General features: G+C 44.8%; 1 protein-coding gene across 1 annotated transcript in view; it reads right to left on the bottom strand.

Annotated features, from left to right (window-relative positions):
• Positions 1 to 13,613, bottom strand: part of LOC138258581 (uncharacterized) — a 65,453-nt gene that overhangs the window by 33,178 nt on the left and 18,662 nt on the right. Inside the window, exon 4 of the mRNA XM_069205942.1 lies at positions 10,905 to 10,984. Within this exon, the coding sequence (XP_069062043.1) occupies positions 10,905 to 10,984 (80 nt within the window). The remainder of the gene's footprint in view (positions 1 to 10,904; positions 10,985 to 13,613) is intronic.

Below are 13,613 nucleotides of genomic sequence, written 5' to 3'. Positions count from 1 at the left end.
ACAAGGCACAGAATTAGACTTATTACCTTTTACCATTGACATTCATGTACAGTTTGTTTTTAATGCATGTTTTATAGGTCTCATTGTCACTTTAGAATTCATTTATTCAGAGGACATAAGGCAGAAACAATGATAAATATCTAAATATGTAAGAACCTGAATCTTTTTGAACTTTTTGTGCAAGTCGGTGGTAGTTACTTGCGCAAAATACTGTCAGTCATTGTTTAGAATAGAGGGGGAGGGTATGAGCACATGTCCCTTTTCAATGAATGTTGAACCACACACCCTGACACCCAAAAGCAACATTGGCATTAGAAAAGAACTGAAAGGATATGTGCATAGCTCTCAGCATTACCCCACTAACATCTGAGGCATACCTTCCCACCTAACAGGACAAAACTCATATCATGATCGTCACCAGATCCTCACGGTCGGCACACCATCATGACCATGGACTAGATACCATTCAGTAGCTGGTAATTCATTCCCCACGCAAGGGCCTGATGCATTGTATTTGTTGGTCTTGTTCATGACGTACCTTTGTATCAATGTATTATTTGCACACGCTCAAACGAGAAGAGACAGTAAGTTGCTCAGAACTTCACTAAACCTCAACACTATACATTGCTTATGGAATTTTCTTGGAGTGTCCAGGATTCACCAGAAAGATTGGGGATCCGATGCACTTGGCTAGTCTCTTTCTGGAGTAGCGTGGTTGCCAACATAATGAATTGGAATGTGGTTTGAGTGACTGCCTGTGGATACAACTGATTCAAGTATTCCACATATCTCTTTTGTTTTTGTAAGTAAGACGATTTTAGTGTGACAGGTATATCTGGACATGGGTCCTGTGCTCACTGTGCTAAAGGACTCAAGGGCACCTCACTGCAGGAGGCCAACAAGGTCAAAATCGGTTTGGGGATGTTAAGTTCCTGCCTATGGGGGATTGGCCAGGTAGTTGGGCAGCACTGATCCTTTATGAGCAGGCTAAAAGTCTGGAGTGGCAGGGTGGGCAAAAAGCAATGGAATAGAATGATTCTCCAAGTAATTACCAATGGCTGAGATTCATTCCACCACCCACAATTTAAATTGCCCTAATGGAATGGACATCACACAGTTATGCAGTACAAGACAGAGTCAGGCTTTTATCTAGACATCTACATATATCTGAGTCCGAATCCTGGTTCCTGATATAATTTTGCATTACTAGTATGACAAACCATGTAGATGTGTTTCCTTAGATCTTTCCAATTACATTGACATCAAACTGGTCTCCCAGATATCCCCTCTGAAAGCCAGCAGATCTAAACATGTACCTGCCATCCCGCACTAATGGACCAGGTCAATCATCCCACACTTAAGGGGCTGCTGGTCTTTGATTTCCAACAAAGGTACTTGAAGATAGAATGCCTCCACTACTGAAAGGGATACAGCAACCCAACACATAACTCTATAGATACACAAGGCTCTCCAAGTGTATCATTAGGATGGCTGCCAGACCTCCTTGCAAGCCTTAGTCATATTGCTCATCTGCAGGCCAGTAGGGGAGCTGGCCCTGCACACCATGCGGCAGTACAAACGCATGTCTGATGTGAAAGTCACAAGCATGTATAGTCAAGTATACCAATTTTTACCAAAGTTTCCTGCCCCTATATGTCAATGTGATAACATACGAGATAAGAAATACTTTATTCGGCTAATTAAAGCTATAGAAGTGCAAAACACTCAACAATATAAAAATCATAATAACATTTAAATATCACAGATATACATTAACATAAATCCCTAACAATAGTACGCTAAAATAAATACAAATTTACAAAGAATAATTGATTCTAGCGTACGTCATGCACATTCAAACCATTTTCATATAAAGAAAAAATCATTTTTAGCCCACAGCTGAGAGCTCCTGACTAGAAACTTGCCACTCCATGACACACCAGTGGGCTTGAGAGCATTTGTAAATATATTAGGGGAGGTTTAACTTGCACAAATTGTTTCCCTTTTAGCAGTGGAACTATAAACTGTTGTCTCAAGGTATCGTAATGACTACAGAAAAATATAAAATGTAAACTATCCTGTGGTGAAAAATTATCGCATGAACATGGGCCCAAATCTTCTACTCTGCAGTAACCATTAGGAAAGGCCAGACCCAGTGTATTAAGTTGAACCTAAACCTTGTTAACAGAAACTGATGCCGTGCATTAAGGGCCATCCTGGGATAGGGCTCCGTGGAGGTGCAACTTTTTATCAACATGTGTGCCCTCACTGACGATTTCGCACTTTCTCTCGCTATGCCAATTTGTGTTTGAAAAAGTTTCTTAAAGCCCTTCAGGTCTTCCTTGACAATGGCCCTTGGGTTATCAAAAAGCTCTGGACATCTCTGCTCTGGGTACATAGAAAGGTCTTAATATAAGTGAGCCATGGAATGCGGTTTGCTCCTTCTAAAGACAAACAGCCTTCAGTCACTGCCTAGTTGAATTCTAAATCAGGATTTACCCATTTCCTGATCCATATCTTTGCAGGGACCACAGCCACTTGGTCTACAGTGTAACACATACCAATTTCTTCATGTAACATATATGAGGGGACTCCCTGAGCAACTGCTAACAGTCTATGCAGAAAGCTATTTTTCGATGCCTGTAGTTCTCTGGTATTTTTGTGAGCCCAGACATCACACCCATAGGTCGCCACTGGAATACATTTAGCTTGGTACACCTTCACCAGGGCATGAACTGGCTTTGCCCCCAGGCTCTTTGCAAAAATCAAAAGTTATGGATAAAGTGTTTCTCTTCACCTTCCTTTTTGGCACCCAGAACCACTGCTCATCAAAAAGAACCTCCAGATAAGGGAAGGCAGATACTCTAGTCAATTCCGTACAACCCCCAAAACATTTATTCCACACTTTCTTTCCTGGCCCCACCACCATAGTATGTGACTTAGAATAACTTGTGCCCAGATCCAAATCCCCCATAAAACTAATAAATGCGTCCAGCAATCGCTGAAGACCCGCTGGCGTCCTAGTCATCAACACTGCATCGTCTACATACAGAAGTGCAGAGATGAGGCGGGGCCCAGCCCGGGTAATGGGCTTACATGCGGCACCTGAAGCGGGCCCCAAGTTGTTAATATAAAGGGTAAACAGTAGAGGGATTACAATGCACCCTCGCCTCACCCCTCTTTGGACTCTCACTGGATGGGTAAGACTGCCATCAGTGTTATACCTGACAGATGCCCATAAATCCTGGTGAAGCTCCATTAAGCAATTTACTATATTTATGTCAATACCTAGATTTCTAAGCTGCCCCCAGAGTTTTGATCTGTTCACTCTATCGAAAGCTGATGTGAGGTCCTTAAATGCCAAAAGTAATTTAACCCTCTTGGCTAGTGTATACTTCCCAATAATCAGTTGAAGATTAAAGCATTGGTCAATGCTCCCTATGTTGTGGATCCATTTTAGTTGCTTGGGTACAAGAGTTTAGCTTAACCTTGGCTTGCAGGCCTGTGCCCTTTTACCTAGATAAACATGCTCTATATTATTATTCATTCTTTTTATTCATTATAGCAGTACTTGCAGTTCTTGCATTTTATAAGATATATTTTTATGTTATAATCCGTTGCTATTCTGTGTAAGCGTCACTATCAATAATGTATGTATTGGATTGTCATCATGTCCCTTTGCTTCACAGAATATGAACATGTATGGCATTTTGTTATAGTATTGACGATCCAAGTTTGCACCCACAATCTAACCCTTAGGTACATACTTACGTCAGGATATCTGCATGAACGATAACATGGGCTTTATATAAACACTCTGTGAGGGCAGGGTCATTAGAGGGGTTCCACCCTGGATATTCCAAAATGAACTGCACATCATTTTGCAGCAGACCTCAGCCTTTGAGTCTCTACAGAGCCTGATTTGGGGACTGGAGGAAGAACTTGTTCTAAAGTAATGGTTTAGGAGCTTCCCATGGACATGGCTTGGGCAGATTAGGTTTATCATACCTTGCTTTTTTTAGGGTAGACAATACGCTTTAGGGAGGAATTTGTGTTTTTATGTTTTTTGCTAAATGTTAGGATTGTTCATATTCACATCACTTATTTTCACAATCCTGATTTTGTCTTTTGTCATTATCATAATCATTGCAGCTCATGCATTTTATCGTAGATTGCAGTCTTTTCAATAAATGCATTGAAAACTTTCCTGCATCTTCTTTTTTTGATTGTGAGTGTGTGTGTAAGAGACTCATTCCTAATGAGAGAAAAGGGTAAGACTTGTTGCACCGTGATTCCCTGAGAGGATTTCAGACTCCATGCACTAGGCTGCCAGAAATCACCCTTACTGTTTGTGTTTTGTTGAGGTGCTGCTAGAAACCTGGAAGGGTTGGGCCGATAGCTACCAGCTGTTGTGGTAGTGACTCAGTCGCCTACAATCAGAGGTGCTGCCGCCCCTAATCCAGCAGTCTTGTAGAGATACAAGGGTCCTTACGAATCCTTTACCTGTCCTAAACCCATATTAGAGCCTAGAGAGGATGTGTCTGTGGTCCAACCACTCGTTCAATTTCACTAAGACAACCTTCCCCAGGATTTTCAATGTAGAGTCTATCATCAAAATTGTCCGATAACATTGGGGCTCAGCTCTTGAGCCCTTTTAAAAAATCAGGACTATAGTCGAACCAGACCAGGATGGTATGAGGCCAGTAGACCCAATAACATTAAATACCCTGGTAAGTATTTTTGCCCAATACGAAGCAGGTCTGCATTATACAAATCTACATGGATCCCTTCCAGACCAGGTGCTTGTCATGGATACAATCGAATCATAGATCTCCTTTTTCTCAGTCAATAAAGAAAAGTGTTCCTTAAAGACGACCTGAATGGAGTTAAGACCCTCTGCCACAGCGATACCTGGACTGAAAATGCCTGACACAAATGTCAGGTGAGATAGTAAAGTTTGTGACTTCTGTCCTGGCCCCTATGAACACTGGCATGTTCACTGACTGCCAGAACATAGCACTGTTTTTCAGAAAACTTATCAGCAGGAGGTCATTCAAAGCCTGATTTCTAATTTCCTTTCCTCAAGCTTCTCTTACCAATTGATAGGCCTTCCTGCACACCCTTATCCTAATCCTCTCCTCTGGATTTTGGTTTAAGGCTACTCTCAGATTTTGAGGGGGTTCTGAGCATTTTTTATCAAATCATATCTCCCCCTCCAAGTTACTCACTTTGGCCATGATTGTAAAGTTTTTCGTGACCTGCAGACAAAGCCTATAGAAAGCATTCACTAACTCATCTTCTCAGTGCCCTCATCCAAACAATCATTTATATTTTGTTCCTTCGTCACTAAAAGGTTTTCCATAAAGGATTCCGGAATCACTTTGCTCCACTTAAACCTCTGTGCCAGGTCCCTAGGGGCGATTTTGAAATTCCTCGGGCCAAAACCAAAAACAACACCTTCCTCAATCACCCATTCCATTTCCGAAAAAGGGAGATTGTGGTCACTAAAGTGATTCCACTCAATCTTCATCTGAAGAACTTGAAGGACCAACAGAGCTGATTTAAAAATAAAGGCCCTCATTATGACCCTGGCAGTCGGTGTCAAAGCGACAGTAATACTGCCAACAGGTCGGCTGTAAAACAAAATGGGATTATGACCCTGGCGGTAACCGCCAACACAGACAGCCACTTTAACACATCAACTCCCAGGGTGGTAATGGCCGTTGGGCTGGAGACTTTGGTCTCCAGCCCGGCGGCCATCACAATCCCACCCTCGAGATTAAGACCCGGCCTACCGCCATGGTTTTCGTGCCAATCATACCGCCACGAAAACCATGGCGGTAGGCACTATCAGTGCCAGGGAATCCCTTCCCTGGCACTGATAGGGGGTCTCCCATGCCCCCTCCCTCTGCCCAAAGTCCTTCCCCACCCTCCCCTTCCCTCTTCTGCCCACCGCACATTTACACACCCACACCCATATACACACATGCACACACGCATACCCACATCAACCCACGCATGCACATATACATACCCACACACCGCAACACACACCAACATACTTTGTCGCACACATGCATTCACTACACACAACATACACGGACACTCACATTCAGTCATTCACGCCCTCATTCAAAGCAACTCACACCCGCATGCACGCATACCAAACCATATACACCCCCCACACACAACACCCCCACACACGCACACAACACCCCCATCCCCCTCTCCTGTCGGAGAACACGACTTACCTGCTTGCAGGGGGTCCTCCGGCTGGAGACGGGACGCGGCACTGCTGTCAGCAGCAGCGTCCGCCAGCAAAACACCACCAGGCCGTATCATTGCTCATGATACGGTCAGCAGTGTTTTGCTAGCGTGGCGGTGCTGCTGTCAGCAGCGCCACCTTACCGCCATCCGCCACCATGACCTTCGGCGGTATTCCGCCAGTCTTCTGGCGGAATACCGTTGACGGTCATAATACGCGTGGGCGGCTGGTAGCCACGGCGGCGGTATGTTGGCAGACGTCGCCATGGCTGTAGGCGGCAGTTACCGCCAAAGTTAGAATAAGGGCCAAAATCAATAACCGTCTGACTACCACTACCTGTAAATGATGGGACGACATTGACCTCAATCACCTGGTCAATATGGTGCAAATTCCTAAAAAATCTTCCAATGCCTCCCCTTGTGCTGAGTGCTCAAAATGAGTACCAATACACCGTTCATAACTAACTTCATCATAGTTAAAACAAGGACAGTGGCACAAGTGGACATTAAGGTCAGCCAGGATAATCACAAAGTAGAGGGTTGTTTGACGCACATCATACTCTTCCAAGAAGCATTTTAAATAGGATAAATGTTCAGTAGTTTCCCCCCGCAAGAATGAATTGTAAAAATTTACAATTAACAAGGTTGGGTCTGATTTGAAAACCAGCTATACAGCCAAAAGACAACTACAGCCTGTCTCTACTTGGCCGGGAGCACATGAGTGTTTCAAAGAGACTAAGGTCATTAACCCCCATTTCGCTCTACCTGAGTTTTGAGGGTACAGCTGGACTGAAAAAAGAGGAGAGCCCATTCAGATGCAAGGAATTTTCACCCACCCAACTTTCCTGCATCACTAGTATATGCTGCCCCATGACTATCTTCAACCACCTCTCATCACCTTTTTTGCTGTTCAGCCCCACAATGTTCCAACTAGCTAGTTTCACGACTGAACCCCACCTGTGGCCGCCCTGCCTCACACTAGCCCATTGCCCATGGTTACTACCAACATGAGTCTCAGCAGGAGTTAAAGGGGACCAATGCAGTCAGTCATTACAATCTAGCTTGCTCAAGGGTTCAAGTCTATTCATTAGAGGGAGCGGCCTAGGGTATGCAATTCTCCTCTTTTCCGGGCCATTTCTATTCATGAGGGGGAGCAGGTTAGGGTATGCAACTCCCTGCATTTCTGGCCCTATTCCATATGGAATTAAATTCTGCACTCTAGAGTGCACAAAGTTTGGGGGATAAAAAAATGACAGTTGAACTATCCGAATCTCAGCAATGGATTCATCACAGAGAATTCTAGTTTGCACAAAAATCCCATATGACCTCAGGATGCCTCATATTAATCACCACGTAATTCCATTTGATGCTTTTCTCCTTATGCCCCACCTCGCCCACTCTTATAATAATTATGTGAGGGGAAAGGAGAGGACCTTGGTGTAACTCATTTCCACACCAATATTTAATTTTGTGCATTAACTCCCCGGTTGTTTCCGCTACGCCCCCCTTCAAGGATGGTACTTCCACCAAGACAGCCACAAAGGGGGTCAAAACAGGCAGGAGATGTAGCCTAGTCCCACAGCCTGCTCTTTCTATGTGCAATGTCTCCAACCCCCCTTTTTTACTTGAGCCCATATTAGCCAAATTGGCAGTTTCAGGGGTTTGATCAATTTGTTCCCTCCCCCCGGGGTTGCGATGCCTCTCTTAACTCTGCCTGTAAGGCAGGCCTAGTCCCTCACTGTACCTCCTGCACATTCGAGCATGTTTTGCCCTGAGATCTTTCTTTCCCCGTATTTGACCCCCGTGTTAGCACGATTCATGTGTGAGGAAAGGGATACTGTAGCAGGTGTGGGTCCCTCCTCAGAGTTGACACAGTTTGTGTGTGAGGGCTGAGATACTGAAGCGGAAGGGGGGACCTCCCTGAACTTAGCTAAACTTGACAGATTGACCTCAATTATGTTCAAGCAATCACATAAGGGCGTTAAAAGATTTGTTACCATTCTCTCAACCCTTGTGCATATTTCATCTCAAATAAGTTTGCCTTGTGAAACTACAAAATCTATATTTGCTCTTTCATTGGTCCGAAAATTATTTTTCTCTGTTGCGCAACCCCTCATCTTTTTACCGCGGGCTTAACTTAAAAAGGAGGTATCAGCAGGGTGTTTTGCCCTTGTTAACATACTCCGCTTCAAGGCATGTGGGCAACCCATGCGACTCTATAATGTCAAAAGAGCTCTGACTAGCAACTCCATCTGTTGGTGTGGAGCAAAGCCCCCTTGTCCGTTCCATGGAGAGCATCTTGTCCAATAGCTCTATTTCCATAGTGAGCACTCCTGTTGCCTGCACCCAAAATGAGTCAATTGTGGGGATTACGTCCTCCACTGCTGAGCTGTTACCAATTTTCCTTTTACCCATCTCAGTAGCAACCAGTTTAACCTCTAAGTCACCTCTGTAAACTTCAAGCAAAAGCCAAGACGGGTAGCCCAGCCCGGCCTCTTACAGTCGCTGATGGGTGCAGGATGGGCCCACCCTTGCGTGCATCCCCCACCCCCAACCCCTAACCACCCTTTAGCCCCCCCACAGCAGCTGTGATCATCAGGCCGGGTGCTCCCTGGGACCGATGGTCCCAAGAGGGAAAATTACAACAGCCCACAAGCTATGTGTCAATGTCGATTGCTGCCAGCTGCCACCTTTGCTGTTTTTAAATTCTATAGTCATCGGAGGCCGAGAAATGAAAGGAGGTCCTAGTCTTCTCCATCTCCAATGCACTTCTTTCAAAGCATGATGCCTCCAAGCCTCCCCATGGTTTGCTTTCTGCTGGCTCAACAGATCTGGTTCTGCTAGGCTTGTGTTCCTCCTTGGATTGGAGATACTGCCTAGACCTGCCTCCTGTAGCCCACACTATAAACACTGTATACTGATATTGGCTACGTAACACAGGAAGGGCAGAGGTAGGGCCAGAAAGCTCGCTCTGTCTTGTATCCTTTTAGCTTCTCCCCTGCTTCAGGTTATCCCCTTTAGTATTAAAAGTCCCACAGTCCCCCGCTAGACGTCGAGTCCTGCAGCTTATCTTTGTTACGCCCTATTTTACCAACAGGAAGCATTCAGTTTATGGCACGGCTGCCTGCAAACACCACTCTGTAGGGGCTTTTAGGCATGGGATGTAATTTTTATTGGTTCCTGTTTCTACCTTCAAATCAGGACCCAGTGTGGCAGAAACAGAAGTTGTGTAGCTGTGTGTATGCAGATAGTAGTTTTGTGTGCCTCCTGCAAGTGGAAGAAAGTGTGCACGTTTGTGTCTCCTGAACATGCAGGAGGGGCGTATTTCTCTGCAGATAGTATGTGCCTTCTGTGGATGATAGCAGGGCTATCTCTTAAAGTGGCAGAATGTGTACATGCATGTGTGTGTACACACGTGCTTCTCTGTGGCAGAAGGTGTATGTCACTGCAAGTGGCTGAAGCTATGTGTGCTCCTGCAGAAGGCAGAAGCTGTGTGTCTTTCCTGTACACCACAGAGAGAGAGATCACTGTAACAGAAGGTAAATCTGTCTCTACAAATGGCTGAAGCTATGTGTGCTCATGTTGCATGTGTATATTTATCTCACGTGGCTGGAGGTGTATGTGAATCTTAAAGTATCATCTTCATCGAGGAGATGCACTATCATGACTGTAATAAGACTGATGCAAACCCAGCAACGCACCTTCTTTGCTTCCCAATGGTGAAGAAGGACACACCCACAAGCTGACAAACAGCAATGGGGTCAGACAATTCATTTGACATTTTTCCAAATGTATTATCTGAAAAAGACATGTGGCCTCATTATGAGTTTGGCCGTCCGAATTCGGGACCACTAAACTCACGGGCAGAGCAAACAGTGCGCATTCCGAGGGTGCTGGGTGGGGCGGGGCCTGCATTTCCCATGCCACAAGCATGGGCAGTGCAGGGGCCCCCATTGGTCCCGGCACTTGTTCTCTGCCAGCCTTTTCATGTGGGAAAAGGATGGCGTGAAACAAGGTTGTAATCAACAAGGTGGCTCTGAGTTCGGCACCGCCCTGGCTGATGACAACCAAGACCCCCGTCACCCCGTCGGGATCACAGCCGCGGCAGTCTGACCACCACCACCACCAGGCCTCTTAATGAGGCCCATAGATTTTACAGACTTCTCTGAAGGAAAACCGCCGAAATATTACAAGACTTCAGACTCTCTCATGGACCTAAGGGGCCTTATTTCTCCACACCAGCAAATCATCTGTGTCATTTGAAAACATAATGCATGCTGCTCCCTGGTGGCTGCGTTGAGAGCTGGATGAGCTATCACCACTGAGCCAGGAAGCAGCCTACTGTCCTCCAGCCCTGCAGAGGTTAACCTTTCATCCATCTAGCCAATCTGCTCTGTTTGGTATTTGCTTATGTTATGTGTATTTGTAAAGCACACAATCACCCGCAAGGGTATGCTGGCGCTGGCTGTGCATCCAGAACCACCAAGGAGGCATAATCCTGCCCACTGTGGCAGGTCAGAATGAAGAACACAGACAAATGTTTGGCTTGGAACTGCGTGGACTCCTTTCGGCTGGCACCCGTTGCCAGTGGGCATCTGTCAGAGGGCACTGTAGGTGAAAAGACAAGCGGAAAGACTTACGAACACAGATCCTCTCATCAGGGTGCCCAGAGTAATGAGAACGGGTGCCACCCTCCTGCTGCCAGCCATCGGCTTCTGCACTGCAAACACAAAAAGAAAGGAAGACAAATTTACGGTCAGTTGTACAATGTACTGAAAGTTTATTAAGCTTTCTGCGGGGGCCCATAAAACATGCCTTTGTCCTGTGGATTGGCGTTTTCATCCATTTGTTTCTGTTAGTGTCACCGCCCATCAGTGGTAGTGACTGATAGTAAATAATGGGCTTTAAATAGCAATTACTAAGGGAAAATGCCAAAACACAATCAAAGCATGTGCCAGTTAGTTCCATTGGGTGATTAACTAAATATTTTGTTATATCTAAACAATAACACAGACAGGTTTTGCTTTGTGTGTTGCTTTCCTCGAAAGTTTGCAAAGTATGCTGACAAATTCTACATCAAATAAAACCTTTTTTTCTGCAGAAAATTCAACGTTTCTCAATGTTCTGTGGAAAGTAGCATGTCTGGATAATACTTTGTAAAAGTATTTTTTCTGCATAGGGCACATATTTTGTATGAGGGATGGGTATTATATTGAGATTGTGTGCAGAATTGCAACAGGATTTCTTTGGCCGAAATCAGGTCATTGTAGCCCCTACTCTTCCGGCTGGATGATTTTTTTTAACTGAGATCACAATTTCACCATCTGCAGAGGTTCCCCACGAACTGCATCAGGGAGTTCACTGAAAAGCATCAAAGGTTGTTACATTCAGCTGCATTTAAGAAGGTTCAACTCAACTGCATCACAAAAGGTTTCCACCACGATATCAGAGGAGAGGGTCAGCTAAGTTGCATCACAGGATGGTTGACTTGGCTGTATCAGAGGAGGTTCAACCGAAATGCATCAGAAGTGGTTCAGCTAAACTGCATCAGAAGTGGTTCCGCCCACTTGCATTAACTCATTAACTCAGATAGATCGGAAAATGTTGAACTCAGCTATCTTAGGGAAGGGCTACTTCCATAGCATTACAAGAGTTTCCATGGATGTTCAACTCAACTTCATCAAAGTAGTCTCCCAACAACTACATCAAGAGGAGGCTCCACAGTTCTCCAACAAAAGAGGCTGCCCATCATTGGATGGTGGCTGCAAACATATAACAGGCTTCTACCTACTGCATCACGTGTGTCCTGTGCCCCTTATCACAGGAGCAGCAACCTGACTACATTATGGAAGGTTCCATTTAAATATATTAGAAGCTTGTTTTAACTTTCTCAAAGGCACCTCCAACCAACTGTGCATCAACCAAAATTAGATTGTCGGTGTCACTACCACATGAACCTCCACACAGCTGGGACTCCAGCACCTCAAACAAAATAGATCTCACAGGCTGTACCATAGGACCCTTTGCCAGATTGCATTTAGTGACAGCAAGAGTTCTTAAGTTTGGCTGGTGGCTGCAGGTGGAGCCCACCAGCACTTATTTCTGGGGACTAGCAATTAATTTCCTGCAAAAGTCTTTGTTCCCGAGCAGGAGACAGAAAATCGCAAAACAGGGAGAGAGGGAGTAAGAGATAGAAAGATGAAAGTGACAAAGAAGGAAAGCACGTCTGAGATAAAGAGGCAGGGAGTGGCTGCTTGTGGATGAAAGAGGCATGAGGTGGAATAAAGTCTACACAAGCTTTAGATCCAGCAGCACTTTGACATTCCGTAGCGCTGGTCTGGGCTTTTGACTAAAACATTTGGCCCAAGCACTTATTCTTTTACAAATTAATCACTTGGCACCGAGGCTTTGCCCAACTGGATCCAGGGGCTTTTACCTAACTTTATGCGAGCCGTCTACACCATACTATGTTAATTCGAGATTCCTCCCAAATGCACCCCAGGGATTGTATCCAAATACATCAAAGGAAGATCTCAGGAATTCAACTGGAAGTGTCTGTGTGTAAGTGAAACAATGAACCTCTCCCAAACTACATCATTGGATCCTCCAGCCATCTAGAACACATGCCAGGGCATTGCAGAAGACTCCGTCACACTGTATCATAGGAGGCGTTATGCCTCTGCATCACAGAAGTCCCTACCCAACTTTATGACCCATTTGTATCACCAGAACTTTCACTCAGTGACATCATATAATCTCTAGCCCTGTTGATTTACAGGAGCCTTCACATAAACTCATCATCGCCAGCATAAAAATACCCGAGTGGTCCCTAGCCTATTGAATCACATTTGCCTACAGTCAACTGAGTCAATGTGCCTCAACCCTACTGTTGAAGCTAACCTAAACTCCACTGTATGGATAACTGGTCAAGTATGTAAATAGGGTGGCCTTGTATCCGTGAAGAGAAACTGTGTGATATTGAAAAATGCTCAACTTAATCTGGAATGGCAGCATAACAATTTAAAGAAAATTTTAAAAGTCAATTGTATTCAACTTATGAACATATATTCCATCAAAGCAGACAACTGTTTCATAATACAAATATGAAGCATGGTGCAGTGAGCAATGTGAGTGTGACGGAGCTATAAAAGGAGAAAAATACTACAAACATCACAGCAGCAACCTTGGATACAAATGGAGAAATACTCTATGAGCATGCATCTAAAATTATCATTGAAACATTGATCCTCCCCTCAACTTCATCATGGAAGATCCTATCACACTGCATCTGAAAAGCACCCATCAGTCAGCTGACCCATCTCTCTATCCAGCCACTCATGCATCCTGCC

Source organism: Pleurodeles waltl, chromosome 9 (assembly GCF_031143425.1).
Source record: "Pleurodeles waltl isolate 20211129_DDA chromosome 9, aPleWal1.hap1.20221129, whole genome shotgun sequence".
NCBI lineage: Eukaryota > Metazoa > Chordata > Amphibia > Caudata > Salamandridae > Pleurodeles > Pleurodeles waltl.
The sequence above is the reverse complement of the archived record's forward strand: the minus strand, read 5'-3'. Positions and strand labels throughout refer to the sequence as shown.